This window comes from Ursus americanus, chromosome 23 (assembly GCF_024610735.1).
Source record: "Ursus americanus isolate L20-20 chromosome 23, mUrsAme1.1.p, whole genome shotgun sequence".
Lineage (NCBI taxonomy): Eukaryota > Metazoa > Chordata > Mammalia > Carnivora > Ursidae > Ursus > Ursus americanus.
Genome location: NC_142149.1, coordinates 30722087 through 30739516, shown reverse-complemented (window position 1 = coordinate 30739516; position 17430 = coordinate 30722087). Strand labels below are relative to the sequence as shown.

At 53.1% G+C, this 17430-nt stretch overlaps 1 protein-coding gene across 8 annotated transcripts in view; it reads right to left on the bottom strand.

Annotated features, from left to right (window-relative positions):
* Positions 1–17430, bottom strand: part of MSI2 (musashi RNA binding protein 2) — a 387367-nt gene that overhangs the window by 10810 nt on the left and 359127 nt on the right. For 2 of the 8 annotated variants that reach the window (XR_015721318.1, XM_087854524.1), the window contains exon 12: positions 17102–17151. The exons of 5 other annotated variants lie outside the window; for them this stretch is intronic. Coding sequence is in view for 2 of the 3 variants with exons in the window: in XM_087854524.1 (XP_087710650.1) it covers positions 17102–17151 (50 nt within the window). In the remaining variant the exon portion in view is untranslated. Of the gene's footprint in view, positions 1–11187; positions 11265–17101; positions 17152–17430 lie in introns of all 8 variants that reach the window. One more of the 8 variants, XM_087854525.1, reaches the window with a different exon arrangement.

Below are 17430 nucleotides of genomic sequence, written 5' to 3'. Positions count from 1 at the left end.
TCACAGCCACAGATCCTGAGAGTGGTGGTGAGGAGGGGCAGCGGGAGGAGACACCGCCTGGGCTGCCATCTTTAGCCCCCCCCAAATTCCATCATTCATTCTTCAATGAATACCACGGCGGCAACCAGCTTAATTTTGTCTCATCTTTCATTTCCCCTTAGTAGCTTAAACTTTTTCTTTCCAAAACAGGAAAAAAAAAATTTTTTTTTAATTGCCAAAGTAAGTTCTCATTGATTTTGAAAGCTAAAGGTGAGTCTGGGGCCAGCCACTTCAGGGCTAAGGCTGACCCATGCGAAAGAACCAGACAATCTGGACACCATGTATTTCCATGACTTTGGCTAGAAGGGGCTGCTTCTCACTACAGTCTTCTCCCCTCTGCTTCCCGTGGCATTTCCCTCTCTGCCCTGTGACCAGCTGCCTCCAACATCTGCAGCCCCGCTCTTGGCCAAGGCCTGGCCCCAGGGACCTGCGCTGGCAGCCCCCCACTTCTGGCGGGCCTTGAAGAGCCAGACGCGGATGGATTTTTACCCACGTGTGCCCGGGGATGGGAAGAGACTGACCACGCGCCCAAGCCAGGCTGGTAGGAGACTGAAATAGAAAGGAGATCACACCAGGTGGCATCTGGCCCTGACTGAGCAGAGAAAAGGGAAACTGATACCTCCAGGTGCCCTCGGGGCAGGAGGCTCCAAGGTGAGGCCCCCTGGAAGCTGGAGCTGAGAAACGAGTCAACTGGCAGATGGAAAAAACAGGTTCAATAGACAAAACATCACAGAGGCTTAGAGCAAGTGAATGGCTGATTTGCGAATGCACTGGCAGACAAAGGGGGCAGGAATTTTGAATACAGAAGATTAACCTTGCAGATAACATTTGGCCTTTCTCACTCATGGAGGCAAATATCAAGCCGAGATATTCAAAGGCGGTATTATCTTGGTCTAACACTTTTTTCCCCCCCTCTGGGCCAGGGAAAACGGAGTGGGCTCAGACAGTGGACTCCTGGTTTAACCAGGCAGCTGACCCCTGCTGTGAAAAGTCACTAGCCAGTTCTGTTCAGGGTAAAGAGCCTAGGGGAGGGGGCCCGCAGTGGAAGATGGAAACATTTTTTGGCTTCTTGCTCCTCTGGCAGGAAGACTGTGGGCAGGCACACCTATCCAAGGGGTAGGGAGAAGGGGGGTTTTGGTCTTGGTTCCTTCCAGCAGGGAAAGCCACCCAGAGACTGATCCAGCCAGCAGAAGCAGCCTTGCAGACCCGATGCAGCACGTCCATAGAAGGATGCAGTCCAGAAACAGCCTCCTGTGTGCACTTAGAAGCTAAGAGGGCCAGTGATATCCGCCCATCCCAGCCTCCGCTCCCAGTCCTGTGTGCCCCGGAGGCCTGAAGGGATTTCACAATAAGCAGCCCCTCCCAGGCTACAACGCCCTTCCCTGCTCAGTTACCTGTTAGCAAATGGCCCTGTGAAGAAGGTACCCAATCAGAATACAGCTCTGAAACCCCAAGTCCCGTATTGTTATACACTCACTCCTCACAGTGCCTGTTCCCTGCTCAAAGTCACCTGGAGGCTCTCCCCCAGCCAGGGGCACAAGATCGGGCCGCAGGTCCCCGCCAGAGGGCGCAGCTGGCAGGCAGGAAGCACCCGGGCCAGGGGCACGGAGTCCCATCTCCGCGCTCTGCGACCAACAATTCCCTCCTCGTCTCTCTGTAGGCAGAAGACCCAGGCTCCAGAAAGAAGGTTTAAGTCCCCAGACAGGACATCCAGACACCCATGCATCTCTGGGAAGGCTCACAGCAAGCAGACGGCTCTGACCGCTCAGCAAAGAGTAGGGAGTGGCACTCAGCATGCAAACTGGTCACCAGCTGTTCCTTTGATCCGATTGGGGGGGGCATTAGGGACAAAGTCGTCCTCTTCTTTTGGGAAGTTTGTACTGAACACCGGCTGGCTACACAGGAAGGGGAGTCATTTGAGGACCCTCTCTCTTCCTCTGAGCTGTGTGACCTGAGTGGAGGAGACAGAGGGGACGCAGGCCAAGAAGGCAGCCGCTGAGCCCCTGACCTGAGGGGGCATGCTATAGCAGTCAGCCTTCAGGCAATGCTCAGTGAAGTATCTTGGTGGAGGGTGCCTCTCCCCAGGCACCGGGCCTCCTCTGGAGGGGCTGGAAACAGTCCCTCAGGCCAGGACCGGGCAGGAAGGGGGGATGGGACATCACTTTCAACGGGGAGGGGTACCTTGTCTATTGCTCAGCTCTAGGGGTGTGTGTGTGTGTGTGTGTGTGTGTGTGTGTGTTGGGACGGAGGGGGTCTTGGTATGTGTTGCCAAATAAACAGTGCTGAGATTTATGAATCGGGACATGAGGACTCCCATCCCAGAAGAGGGCAACGCCTTGCAAACACCTTGGCATTTCTGCTGCAAAAGCCATGAGTGTTGAGTGGCCACCAGGCAGATTGGGGGCTCGCTGTGGGGAGCAGGGCTACGTGTTCGCCAGCTGCTCTGGGCGGCATCCCCACCAGTGGTTTAATTCTGGGTAAGTTCTTCTTCGCCCCTCGCCCCCAGACCCCCAGCGTCCTCTGGGTTTTCCGGGTCCAGGCAGCCGGTATGCTCAGGGAGGCAGCTGTGGTGCAGAGAAAGGGAGCACTGGACTTGGAGTCAGAAGACCTGAGTGAGAGCCTGGCCCTGACCTTCCGGCTGTGGGCCTCGGGGTAAGCGCCTGAGTGGCCGGGGTCCTCATCTGTACCATGTGAGCGCCGTCTACCTTAGCCTGCCTCTCGGTGGGCTACATGAGAATAGGAGAGAGAGAAAGCACTTTGTAACTTGTCAAGCTGAAAACAAACATGCCTATTTTTAAAATAGTTGTGTTTGCAGAGCTCAGTGAGACAGGTACCATAGGCAGACTTAGGAAAATCTGATATAGGAAAATACAATTCACTGGCCATACAAATCAGGAAGTGATTTACAAGAGGATCCAATTCATCCGCCTGGTGCATTGACTCCTGTTGGACCCAGATGAAGGACTCTGAGACATGGGGGGCAGGAAAGCAAGGGCGTGGAACCTCACTGAGGCCAACGAGAGGAAATGCGTTTGACTTAAAGCGGGAAACATTCTGAGGTGGATAAAAGGAGGAACTTCCGTCTATCAAGCAAATGAAGCATCTTGATGGCTGACCCAGGAAAACCCAGAGAATCTTATCCCAGAGACCCTAACAAAGGTCTGTCCTGCAGGCTTAAGCCCTCACCTGTAGGGGCTCGATCCAAAGCTCAAGGGTATCTCAGGGTGTTAAAGCAAACCCAGGGAGGTGCCTGCCTGAGAGTGGAATTAGTCACTGGGGGTGGGGAAGAACAGCATGGAAGTCCTGATGTCTGTAGGATCCCTAAGTGAAGCCACTGGACCTGACACAGGAAGCTAGAGCCCAGGACTATGAGGGGGGGAACCTCTGGGAGTGTCTGGCTCCAGGACCTGAAAATTGGATTATTGCTGATCCACAGAAAGGAACTGTTTACAAAATCCTCTCTAGTTGAGCTCAGCCCACGTATCTGAGACAAGCCAGGGCTCCGCCAATTCCCAGCATTAGACCGTGGTCCTGGTTTGGTGAGTCTCACATTTCGCCAAAGGGCAGGGCCAGCCCTCAGGACAATTTCAATCACCCACCTTGTGAATTATCTGCGGCTGCCAGGTTTCATCTGGGGCAGGAGGCCCTGGTGGTCCCTGGCACACTGCCAGGAGCGGGGGCTGCTAGCGGCGTGGCACAGGCCACGGTGGGCCCGTCCTCGCCCAGTCCAGCTCTGAGGGTAACATGCTGCCAAAACAGAACTCAAGACACAGGGCATTTCAGGGCCGAGGAGAAGGGAGTCTGGGCTGACTGGTGTCAGGACTCCCATTCCCAACCCCCAGCTCCTGACGGAATGGAGGACCGGGGACAGAAGCCCCTGCGATATTGAGGGCAGGACTGTGTTCATTCAACATATTGGTTTTAGGGGGTTTTGTTTGCCTTAAGGAATGTAAAGAAACTGAAAAAGGAATGAGTAAAGGGGCTATGTTGATAGCCTGATGCCAGAGAAAAAGGGGTCAAGGTCATTGCCCCTCCAACTCTCCCCTCTACGGTCACCCTGTCAGTATCAGGCTTCTCCCTGCCTTCATTAAAAACTCCACAGCAGGGGCGGCTGCGGTGGCTCAGTTGGTTAAGCGTCGGACCCTTGATTTCAGCTCAGGTCATGACCTCAGGTTCATGAGATCCAGCCCTGTGTCCCGCTCTGTGCTCAGTAGGGGGGTCTGCTTCTCTCCTCTCTTTCCCTCTCCCTCTGCCCTGCCCCCGACTTGTGCGTGCTCTTGTATCTTAAAAAAAGAAAAAGACTCCTACAACACTGGGTGCTCAGTGATGCTGGGTCCATCATGCCAACTGGCTGTCAACAGCGGAGACTTCCATGGGTCCCTCTTAACAGCCAGCCACTCCTTGCTCATGCGCTCTGGAGAGTGGCAGCTGGGCCGCCAAGGCCTTATTGGGAACAGAGTCGAGGACCCCGCTCTGATTCTCCTGCCCTCTGAAAGTAGGGCCCACTATAAATCAATGGATGGTCAAATGGGAAAGGTCAGCATGGAAAGATAATCCTATTCCTGCTAAGGAGAACTACTCCCCCGTGAATTATGACAGCATGTCTCCAGCAGAGCAAGGGGGGTTACGCTCCAGCAATCTGCCTGGCCGCTATGTCCCAGGGATCCTGGCTCTAACTTTCCTTCTAGAGCTTAGCCTGAAGGTGGGAGAGATAGATAGAGAGTACTAGCAATCACATCCAACCTGGGAAAACTGTATGACACTCAATTAGAATCAAATCAGTTCGGGGACCCAGATGCAGGGACGATCAATTTAATATATATCTATAATATATATATATACGTTATATATAAGCTCTGCTAAAATTCAGGCTATTTCAGAAGAGTAGGGGAAGAAGCACTTTGAAACTGGGGGAGGATTAAGAGAGTACTGTGATGACATTTCCTTTTCCCTGTCTCCATACACAAACAAATATATTATGAGTATGTATGACATCAACGAGTCTGGACAGATCCACGGATGCCTGGCTCATCTTAAATACCGCACAGGACACGTGGAGAGCGTCTGCTCACGCAAGGGGCTGACAGGAAAGTCAGTGTCACAAATACTCCAGATGTCATTTACAGCGGTGCCACGGTCTTAGAAGACTGCAGTTTCTGTTTGTTCTCGCGACACCTGACCTGCTTTAGACCGCCGTGGCTGCTGCTGCTGTCTGCCGGTCAATGCTGGCGAATCTCAAGCAGGGAATGCATGGACCGCAGACCAGAGGACTTGGGACTAATTATTATGTAGAAGGATGGTCTAAGCTTCTGGTCAAATCACACCCCTCTGAAGAGATAACGTCACTACTGGCTGGTTCTAAAGCCCTCACATCATGTGTTAGAGGCGAACTTGGAGAGTCACACCACCACTCAGATCAGTGTGAGGAGAAAGCCCCAAACACCCACAATGAACCCACCTGAGGAGAGCTTTGTGGCTAGGACTATAGATAAAATCTCAACAGAAAATAAACAGCTTGTTCTCTATCTTGGTGCTTTTTTATTATCGGCCCTGACTTGGGTCTGTGGATGAGTCTCCCCCTCACAAAGGACCAGGCTGGGGTTGGTTGGGAAGGTAGGCGAGGGGAGGAGAGGGGTTAGTAGTTAGCTGCCATCTGCTGATGGTGTAAATTCTGGGGATGGAGTAGCCTTGAGTGGGCCTGGGCCTGGTAGCCAAAGAAACCAGGCTTTGTCATGAGGGCAAAGAAGGAAATTTCTGGAATCACTGTCAGGTTTCCGTTTCTCCCAGACCCCAAGGGTCCTGAGGGACAGACCTTGTTTGCATGTGTCTGAGGAAGGAGGGGGAGAGGGGCCTCAGGAAAGGAAAGGCCATGATGTGGGTCACTGGGGCTTGCCTGGCGTTGGCTCAGCCAACGTGAACTGTCTGCCGGGCTGCAACAGCTTCACCAGTCGAAGGGACCTCAGCAGGCTGCCCGGCTCAGGCCTCTGGTCTCAAATGCAAGGGGGTGGTCGTGATCCCTCTCAGAAGTGAACGGTTGATTCAACGGTGCCTCAGCCCTGAGCCTCTAAGGCACCTCGGAACGCAGGGGAAGTCAACCTGAGAGACAGATGTTTACGGTTTGGCTGAAGCAGGTGGTTTTAACACTCACATCCTGCTGCCTCTTCTCTAAATTCACCGGTTTCAGACTCCAGGCCCACATGGGTTAGAACTCGCAAGGAGCGGCAGATGGGGAGACCCAGCAGAACCCACCAGCACCCAGGCAGCAGTGCAGGCGGCCCTGGGGAGACAGGCTGTGGCCTCCATGGCCACCTGGCTGGGCAGTGCGGGAGGCCCCTGCTTCCAGTTCCCGCCCTCCCTGACCTGAGCGCCGAAAGGAAATAAGGACAGGGAGTGTGGTGCCCGAATGACTCCCTCTCCTTCTCCCTCTCCCTCTCCAGAACACTTCGGTTGCTCCGAGTGTCTCCTAGTTGAATCCTGAGAGTGTCCCTTGCTTTCTTTTGATCTGGTGACTGCCTATGTCCCTGAGGCACATCCAGCTCTATCTTGTCAAAAGAGAAACCAGTCTGGCTTTTCCCCACGTGAACCCAGCCACCCTCTGTGCTGCCGGGCTGTGCGCTTGCTCGCTCATTCGCAGCCTGCCTGCCCTCACCAGAGGCGTGGGGTCCTAGCCTGCCTCCTGTTAAGTGATCCCACTCACTGCAGGCTCGGTGTGAGCTTCCTGCGCTGCGTGCTATGAAACGAAAGCATTATGAAGTTCAAGGCCAGAACTGCGGGCTTGTAGGATTCGCAGGCATGAGGAAAAGCTCCGTAAGCATGTGGTAACACCCTGTCCCAGTTAGGGAAGGTGGAGCGGGGGAAAGCCTCCTACTACGGTGGGCAATAGGGTCTGGAGACAAGAGGCACAAAGTTCTAGAAGCTGCGGCTTCTGAAGGTGCCAGGCTGGAAACGGAACATGTACGGAGCACCTACTGCGTGGGTGTTTAGCCATCTTTTCTCACGCTCCTGACAACCTGTGAGATGGGTCCTATTACCCTGGGTTACAGATGAGGAAACTGAGGGCTGTAGCAGGGAGGGAACGTGTCTTGGGAGTGTTTCTGACCAGACTGAAGCCAGCTCTCCCTTGGACATCAAGGCAACTCCTGGCTGCCCTTCAGACAGAACCCTGCTGCTCGGCTGCCCCTCTTTCCATCGTAGTCTGACAAGACAACTCGCGTTTATTTGGATCTTTCTCTGACGCAGGCAGGTCGCAAGGACAAGACACCAAACCTCCCTCTTTGGAGTGCCAGCTCTGGAGGGTGTGGGCTCTGTTGCCCTTTCTGCATCGAAGCTCCCTGGTGGTGGTGCCTCCCCCATCAGACTGGGGGCTCTCAGACTGGGGTTTGAGCCATGCCTGTCACACGAGAGAGGGGACGGCGTCTGTCGCCAAGGATTAGACCACTCTCCTCTGTGCCACATCCCAGAACAAGGCTGGACAGAACAAAGCAGGCAGGCAGGCTGGCTGTGGTCAGCGTAGGGAGGAGAGGGCGCTGCCAGACAGGAAGGAAGCCCTCCCATACCTGCGCCCTTAGAGGGACTCCTCCAGAATGTGTGACCAGAGGCCTGGTCTCAGTCCCAAAAGACCACTGATTCTGATGGGGGGAGTCCTGCGGGGGCGCTGGACTGCCCTAGGATCATCAGTATTTACTGCCCGATCCTGCTGGATGGAAACTCACTGCCCCGGGCTCCACAACCAGGGGGTAGGGTGGGGAGGATGCCCGAGGGCCAGCCCCTTGAGGACCTGTGCAAAAGGCTTTCCACTCGAGCAGCCCGTCTTTAATGATTATAAAGGCACAGGAGTTTAATCCATTTTTGATGTAAGCACTAATAGCTCTGTGTCCTTGAAGTTCAAAGCGGGCGTATACATGTCACTAATTAGCCAAGCACGGAGCCATTCAGCTCCCTCTCATGTTTCTAATTAGGTCTTTAATAACAAACAAATGCCAACCTTACCAAAAGGCCCCCATTCATCAGACAGTCAAGGAGGGCGGCTGCCTCCATGTTTACCGCCGCTTTGGGCTGTGGGTTCTGTATGTACCTGCTCTTAATCTCAGCCAGGACAGGCCAGTCCTCAAGTCCTGTGAGGACAAAGACCCCTTCAGCCTGCCCTGGACGGAGGGACTTCCTGGCCCTGTTGGGAGGACCCGGGAGGGCAGGACAGCCGGCTGCAGGCCGAGAATCCAGACCAGCTCTCCTGGCTTGGCTCTATTTATCCACTCAGGTATGGGTGCTGGTGACAAAGTCACAGAGATGGCGTGAGGCTTTACATCTGGAAAGAAGCTGGTGGTACCTGAGTCCACGGTTAGACATTGGACTTGACCAAGGGAGCCTTCTCTGCTACTGAGGCCTGGGGCTGACCCTAGTGGATCCTGATTTGATGGGTCTGCAGTGTGGCCTGGATACCAGGGATTTTAAAAACTCTCCCGGTGATTCCAACAAGCTGCAAAGTTCAAGAACCATGGTGTTGGCCCCAGTCTCAGATCTGCTCACCGGCAGTAGCTATTAACAGGTCCACCTTTATTAATAAATACCATCCGGAGAGCTAAACCCTAAATGTTTAATCAACCCCACCCAAAGATGGGAATCTGACTACAGGTTCTTTCAGTGATACCCACGATTCTGGAAATATTTCTGTGCCTCTCACTGCCTCCATGCATGAAAACAATGTGGCGCTGTTTTCAAATACATTCTCATCACCTGGAAGCCCCTGGCTCTCTCTCCAGTCACTCTTCTTAGCTCTTAAGGCACTGTCACTATCGCACCGCGCCCCCCCCTTAAAAAGGGATCGAAAGCTGTGGCAACAGCAGCTACCTAGAGCTAGAGTTGAAAGGTCCTCAAACACCCTCTAGTCTGAAACCCTTTGCCCCCAAATCACCCAGCCTGTTGGGTGGTAGAACTAGACCAGAACCAAGTCTTCTGATTCCATACTCTTTCATGCTCTTAACCTCTTTAAAAAAAAAATTGTTTATCATCCTTCTTTATCTGATTAATCCCCAAGGCAACCTCGTCCCCTAGGTGAAGGGATATAAGAGAAGCCTCTGAGCTGTTTCTGTCCCAAGGCCAGAGCACTGACAGCTGTGGGGCCTGAACCCGCTGTAACCCTCCAGCCACTCATATTCAAGCCTGACTTGTTTTTCTGGGAGCCAGGTGGTCGGGGAGACATTGAAATCTCGGGGGCTGCCTCTGTGGAAGGTTTAAGGACTAAAGACTATTTCATGTGCCTGGAGAGGAACAATCTGGACCCAGGAAAGTCAAACAGTGTGGCCAAGGATACACAACGAAACTGGATCCTCCAATATCGGTCCAGGTTTTCTGGTTTGGCGGCTGTGTTTCGGGTCTTTTCTGGAGGCTGAGTTGACATTGCCAGATCCTTCCACCTGGGTCAGTGCCTAACTGACCCCTGACTCCGGGGCATCCTGGATCCCATACGTCTGTAAGACTCAGCCTCTCTTTCCCCCAAGGCCTGGAATGCCAACCCTCTGCAGGTTACAGTCAGAAATAACTTCCAGAAAGAGAGCCGAAAGTGGGGCTGGGCAGCCTTTGCCTCACACAGTGCTCTACCACAGGCGCACAGGTCTGCACTGATTGCTTACCACAGACCTGGACAGACCGTTTTATTAATATTAATAAGTAACGAGGAACAAAGGGCCCCTTTATTTTTAGCTTTCTCTAATTGCGTAGTAATTACTCATCTACAAAACAAATGAGCCCCTGCTCACGGTTGCCATAGTACCGGGAGCCCAGCCTCCCCACAGGACAATTGGCCGAGGATTCCGCTGCTACCGCCTCCAGCCCCGCCCCTCCACGGCCATTGGTCCGAAGCAAAGCCCTAGCAACTGGGCGGCCAATCCGCTCCCAGCCCCAGGGCTAGGCTGGGCTTCCCAGCGACCTTCCAGATTCAGTCCTCACCGCGCACAGGAAGGGATGTTGACTCATCCCTAAGGAGAACCGGAGAAGGTCTGTCTTGCCCAGAGAGGCCCTCCCCTGCTCCATTGCCTAGTTTCTTTTGGGCAGTGGCTAACTTCCTTCAGTCTTGTTTCAGCTAAAGGTTCCTTTCATAATAATAATAACTTTCAGGCTGGCTCCCTCTTATCCGACCACGCCTCCTCTGGGCCTCCTTTGTCTGCCTGTGGTCTGAAAAGGATTCAGGGACGGGAAGCCAGATCAGAAATGTCAGCCAAAGCCAGACAGAACCATGACCTTAAGTCTGCAACAGGAGCAGCAGGTGCAAAATGTGCATATAATGCTTCCTGAGGCCTCTTGTAAATGGTTTTGGGTTCTCTCTTCCCCCCAAGGATACAGAGAATTAAGTTGATGGGCAGTGATGGTTTGCCCTTGAGTATGTGTTAAGAATGCAGACCTCTGCTCACGAATCGGAGGGGCTGGTAAGACGGAGCATCCGCTGACATGGTTGAGGGCACAGATGTGATGAGACAGACCCAGGTTCCGATCTTGTCTCTACTACCTCTGACAAGCTGGCTAAGCCACAGTTTTAAAATTTTAAAAATGGGAATGGGAATGATGGTGCCCTCTTCATAGGATTAGGAGAATTAGATGGGGTAAGGCAGGTGGGCTTAGCACAGTACTTGGCTCACTCATAATGTGGGAGTTATTATGAACATGTTACTATTATCATCATGTATTACAATTGGCTGAGAAGTGTCTCTAGCATTCTGTCAACCACTTGCAAGATATCTTTCCCTTATGGGACCTTGCAGGTGGGTGTGAATGTTGAGATGCTGACTGGAACCCTCTGATCCGTGCCACAGAGTGGATTTCATTGTGGCTCCCCCATCCTGACAGATCTAATTCCAACAGCCAATCACAGCTGTTCAAAAGTATTATTTGCCCACCTCCTGTTCTGCAGGATTCCAAGCTGGCAGGGGGAGACCTTTTTATTAATATTAATAAGCATCCAGGAACAAAGGGCCCCTTTATTTTCTGCTTTCTCCGATTGCATAATAATTAGTCATCTACACTAAGAATGAGGCTGACTTTGCCTCCTGGAGTACCGATGGTTTATATTGTTGGAGAGGGCAGGTACCACTCCGAGATACATGCAAAACATGTTCCATGGAGTCGGAACCCCACCTTTCGTCTAGAAGACCTCACCAATCAGGAAGGAGACCGAGGACATGGCGTTGTGTTGAGGAGGGGCACCCTGGGTAGGGTTAATCAGGTGTGCCTTCCTGGCACTCTGAGTCAATTTTAATGGAGGGAGCAAAGACAAGGACAGAAGGAGGTGGACTGGCAGTGACTGCCATGAGGGCCCAGGAGTGGAGACCAATAGCCCCAAGTAGGGAATGAATAATAACTTGTTGGCACAAGCAAAGGAGAGTCACAGAAAACTAAGGTGGAGCATGGTGAGGGAATGCCCTCCTGTGTCAGCCTTGCTCCCCTTCCCTTGCTCCAGGTCACGAACCCAGCCCCAGGGATTAGGGAAGGGTCAAGCTATGTTCTGTGGGGGCGCTGCCAGGCTGATCACCCTTAGCTGGCTCCGTTCTTACCAAGCTCCACCGCCATGAAGCATATGAACCTTTCTCTCCCACCAATATGACTGTAGTGATCTAGTTTTCAAGGTTCCCCAGAATCTAGCCTGCCTTGACCTCATCAAGCCTATAACCCACTGCCCAGCAGACAGCCTCCCACTGTCACCCCAGCACTGGCTTCTCATCCCACTGCCAACCTTTTATGCAAGTTCTCTCACCTGCAATGTCCTCTCATCTCCCACTCCAAACCCTGCAGGGCCCATCTAAGTCAAACCTCCTGTCTGAGCCTCCCTGCCTGCTGAGTGCTCTCTGACCAGGCGGGCGTGCAGTCTCACTGAAGACCAGCTCTTGTATCAGTTGTGTGCTCTGTCCTTCCCCAAAAGACTGGGAGCTTGTGGAAGGCAAGGACTGTGCCCTGAAATTCTGCATCCCACCCCAGACCCCAGCATGACGCCAAGCCCAGAGCTCATCAACTAATGGGTAAGAGCCGAAGGCCTGAAGCCGCTCTTCCTGGGCAGCAACAGAAGAACATTCGTGGAGTGTTTCCTCTACATTGGCTGTCACTTGTCCTCCTGCTTTTAGTCCGATCTCTCTAGTCTACCCTGATGGCAAGGTTTGGCTAACATACAAATCTGATGTCACTTTCTGGGTTCAGGCTTCTCTAGGCTCCCGGTTGCCTGCGTGAATCCAGGCTCTTTAACATGGCACCAAAGGCCCTCTGCTCTTGTCCTGCCAGCCCTCCAGCTTCATCTGCGGCTGCCCCCCATGCCCCCATCCGCACCCCATTGCATTTTACTCTCCAGCTGCAGCGAACCATTTGTCGGGCTTTAGATTCACCCCTCCACTCTGGGCTCTGGTGGCTTTGCACATGCTGCTCCCCCTGGTTCTTGGGGAACTCCTATTTGTCCTTTAAAAGTAGAAACTGTTGGGGCCCCTGGGTGGCTCAGTCGTTAAGCGTCTGCCTTTGGCTCAGGGCATGATCCCAGAGTCCTGGGATCGAGCCCCGCATCGGGCTCCCTGCTCTGCTGGGAGCCTGCTTCTGCCTCTCCCACTCCCCCTGCTTGTGTTCCCTCTCTTGCTGGCTGGCTCTTTCTGTCAAATAAACAAACAAACAAACAAACAAACAAATAAATAAATAAAATCTTTCAAAAAAAAAAAAAAGTAGAAACTGTCACTCCTCTGTGAAACCTTCCCAGACAAAGCCAGTCACTCCCTCCCCTGTGCCCTTTCTGTGACTGGACATACCGCATTATACCGTAACTACCTGTTAGCCTCCACGCTAGGCTGGGTCTCGAGACGCTTGAGGGCAGGGATTGTGCTCTGGATTCATCTGGGATTTTCCAGGGCCATGGTGGGCTTCATGCCTGCCCACCCAGCAGCATTCTCCCTTCCCCCCCTTTATCTGCACCCAGACTGTCCTCTGGAAATCCATCCTTCTCCTGCTATTCAGTTCAGAGGGGGTTGGATCCCACCCTCAATGACTGGTTCTCACAAACCAGGCCTTAGCCAAGCAGCACAAAGCTCTGGACTTCTGCTAAAATTCAGGACCATCTGACCCCTCTTCGTCTAGGCAGGTTGGTGTGAAGCAGAAAACTGTTGAGTCCATTTTGCCACCGTAGGAAAGCCAACATCAAGACAATGTTGAGGCAAAAGGAGGACAAAGCCAAGGGAACTGCAGAAAAAGAGCCCCAGCAGTGTACCCACGAAGCCCACTCTTCTACAGAGCTTCCAGGATGTTGGCCAATGAATCCCCTCTACTATTTATCAACGCTGAGCTGGATTTTCTGATACCGCCCAAAGCACCCTGACTCAAGGCCTAGCACAGTGCCTGCCACATGTAATAATAACTACTGTTGTTGTCCACTTAATAAATATCTGCTGAACTAAATCCCGTGGCAGATGTGCCCTAGGCCTAGCTCTGAAATCTACACTGATAGATGGGCCTGTGAGGTCTAGGGGCCTGAGTCCTTGGCCAACACAGCGCCAGCCCCAAGGCTACCGGGCTCTCCCCGCACACTCTGCATGTGGGGGGCGTCTGGGCGGCAGGTGAGTTCTTCATGAACAGACATGATTTCTCTGCAGGGCTATTAAAGGAGGCCAGACACCTACGTTCAAGGTCAGGATTCTTCACCCTTGACCATAGACTTGCTCCCCAGGTAACAGGTGGGTGACTCTGGGAAAGTCACACAACCATTCTGCAGATCCGCTTTCTCTTAAAAACAAACATGCAAAACCAGGCCCAAAACTTCTGCCTTCCTGCCTGCCTCCTGGGCTAGCTGCAGTCATGGACATGGCCATCTAACCTCCACAGAAACGCAAGGAGCCACGACACACCGAGGCCTGTGCACCTTTGATGACTCTCACCAACACGTGGGTTCACCAGCTTTTGGGGCTCCCCACACCCTGCAGTGGCCCCACTGAGCCCAGGGTGCAAGGAGGGGGTGCCCCGCCCATCTCTGTCGTGCTCTCTGTGCCCTTACGGAGCTTCCAAGGGCACCACCACACTTTCTACCCCTCCTCCAGATGGCAGAGCCTGGGCTCCTGAGCCAGCATGAGAGAGGGGGCCAACCAGCTCAGGGGGCAGGCACGGATGTGTCACCCTCTGAAAAGAATTCCACTGATTTAAAAGACCCTTAACATCCCCCCACTCCATTCACTTTAGGATTAACTTCTACTGAGGTCTGGGCCTCAAGGCTAGTCACTAATTGCACTACAGTTGATTTATCAAGTGCATGGGTGTTTCTATTACAAAATTATTGATCACAGCTGATGTATTTTATCCTCAACAGGGTTGGTCCAAAAGCCCTTGGAAAATGAATGAAGCAGAGGTCAGCAGCGGGCAGCTCCACACATTATTATAAATTCACTGGGGTGACTGAAATCCAAGGCGGGCCTCTTGATGGTGAAAGACCTGGCCCTCCCAGAAATGAAGATTTTAATGACCAACTGAGAAACGAGAGCCCATCCCCAGGACACAAGGCAGTGGTCTGAGAGGTAAGTCTGGCTGGCTGCAGCAGCTGCTCTAACGGGTCAGGGATCTGCTCTCCCTCCGGGCTGCTGTGCTGGCTCTATGCCATGACCACAGAAGGGGCTCTTCCCCAGCGAGAGGGCATCCCCGTGATCCTACCCCCAGACGGGCCGTCTTGGGGGCCTCATTCCAGAGGATGCTTGCTGCTAGCACAAGGGAGGCTGGGTAGGGAAGAAGAGATGACTGCCCTGCAGCGCTTCTTCCTGGATATCGGATCCTGCTGATGGAAGCACAGAAAAGCCATCTTCAGAAATGAAGGCAGCACGTGGATCCATTTTCCTTTTTAACATGAAGCCGACAGTGTGAGGAACAATGCATCGTGGGAAATAGGGACTCTCGGCAGGAGGGATCCAGATCCTCAGACCACTGAAGGCAAGACATGTCTGCCTTTATATTCCTTGGTGCCTGGTACAGCAAACCTTCAACACCTGCTTGTTGAAAGCAACACCCGGGAACCCTAAAACGTATGCCACCAAGGAGGCAAGTAATTCCCGGGTCCCTCTGGCAGCTGCAGGAGTGTGTGTGGGACGCTGTTGTTCACAGCCCTCAGCCCCTAGCACAGGTAAGGTGAAGGGCGTCATGGCGAACGTGGAAAATACCCTGGGAGGGTTGGGGCGGGACAGGCAGGCCTGCTTCGTGTGCACCCACATCTACTCTCCTTTATGGTTCAAGTTCAACTATTTCTTCTCCCTCCTGAGTTGAATTTTACTTTTGTTCATTGTACCTACTGGAACTAAAACGGTTAGGATGTCCAGTCACAGGGTGGCAAAGCCATTTTCCTACAGAGCCAGACCCCGGATTTAGGCCAATAAGGGGGATTTGCGCTCCCTCTGCCATCTGTCCCACCCTCCTTCCTGCTCCGCAGCCTTTGTCAGTCTGCCCCTTTAGCAGCCCCGGCAGCCTGCTGCTTCCAGCCATTTCCCACTGCCTCCCCCCACACCCCCCCTGCAGGACAGGTCTTTCCAGATTTCCCTTCCTGGGCCTCCGGGCCCTCCTTCTATTCAGTGGCTGACCGGCCCTCTCACTTGCAATCCCTGTTCGTGCTGACCGTGTCAACGACCTCTCTCCACGGAGCTACCCTCCGTTCCACTCTGAAACCTCACACTCCGCTGGGACTGCCATGGACGCATGACGTCCTGGGCTTCAGTCCCTCACAATAGGTAACTTGTCCCCTGAAGGCTGGGGTCCCACGGGGTCCTCCTGCAGCACTAGGTGAGAGCCACCAACCAGCCTGACTTAAGAGCAGGTCCCAGGTGACAATGACTACTTCACGTCCCATCAGCTTGTGAAGATTCGGGCCATCTGCAAAAGCTCGAAGAGACCTCTGGCACTCTGTTATGGCTTGTCCCCACAAATGTAGGGAAGACAGCATGTCCAGAGACATGGACTCCCCATGCCCCTGAGCTGAGGGCAGAGGCTGCAGGACCGGGAAATCTTCCTGGCAAGATGGAGGGAAACTGTGGCCTCCTCTTTGAACGTCACAGGTTCCTCTTCCCTCTTGTCCCCGCCCCCCCATGGAGCTGTGCCAATAATTTCCATACTGTGAAGGTTGCCACTCTGACGCCACTTGCCCCCCTCCCACCCCCACCCGTTCCTTGGAGAGCACATGTAAAGGCTTCTCCTTTATCTTCACCAACAGTAAGAACAAATGCTAACCTTCACTAGGACCCAGTGCATTCCCCGTCTGCAGACTGAGGCTCTTAAGATCTGAATCCCTTTTCTCACCATGTCTCATTTCCCCTCCTTCCCTGGAACTACACCGTGTAGACAGGACTGCCACGTGGACCTGTTCCCTTGACAGGCTGGATGCGAGCTGGCAAAGGACCCAAGGCATCGAGGGCCCGGACGGGCCTTAAGAAAGAAGAAGAGACCTGCTCTGTTCAAGAACCATATGAGGAAGAGAAGAACAAGGACGAACTGTCAGACTCCTTCCGATCCTGGTTCTGTTCTCTTTTACTAGAGCCGGGCGCTATCAACAGAGATCTCAGTCAGGAAGGCTAGAGCTGGGGGTGGTGACCCAGTGCTGGACTGGGGGAGCAGGGAGTGTGAGGGGAGGTGGTGGTGGCTGATGGCGAGAACATGGATCGAAGCCCCTCGGCAACATTGAAAATATGGAGCCCCTGTCTTCCTGGTCCCCACGCTATCCTTCAGACAGCCGTGCTGTGGCGGGCTGTCGGAGACCCTGTAATATCAACTCAACAATGCATGTTCCAGAGCTACGGCTACCAGGACAGCTACCACAGTGCATGCATTCAGTCAGTCCCACAGAGACATACACTCTAAGAACAGGCAGGGGAGGTGTGAAATGTTTTACTGGACAACAGGTGTTTTGGAGTTGTAACTAATAAAAAAAAATCGAAAACGAAAGTGTACAAAAAAAGACATTTCTCGAGAGTTGGATATGAGTTTGTTTCTTGAACTGTTTCATCTGAACAAGCAAAAACATGCAAACCAGCTGGTACTAACAGGAAGCTGGACACTGAGAGAGGATTAATAGGTGTGGACAAACCTTCCCGCTGAGCGTGCTCAGAAGAGTGTTTGAGAGGAGGTGTGCAGATCCTAGTGTAAGAGAGGCGGGAAAGTATGCCTCAGAGACACTCTCTCACCGCAGCCCCAACCAAGCAAGAGAAAAGACAACAGAAACATGACTCTCGCACTCACCACCACCGTCAGGAGCTCATGTTACTAGACTGGAATAAAGCTGGCAAGTATAAAGTACAGTAAGGGGTCCTGGCTGGGGCCGGAGACGGGCTGGGGGGCGGGCAGGGGGCTCAGAAGCTCTTCGACTGATACACAGACCCACCCCGTAATGTCACCCAGAAATAAAATAGCCTGAAA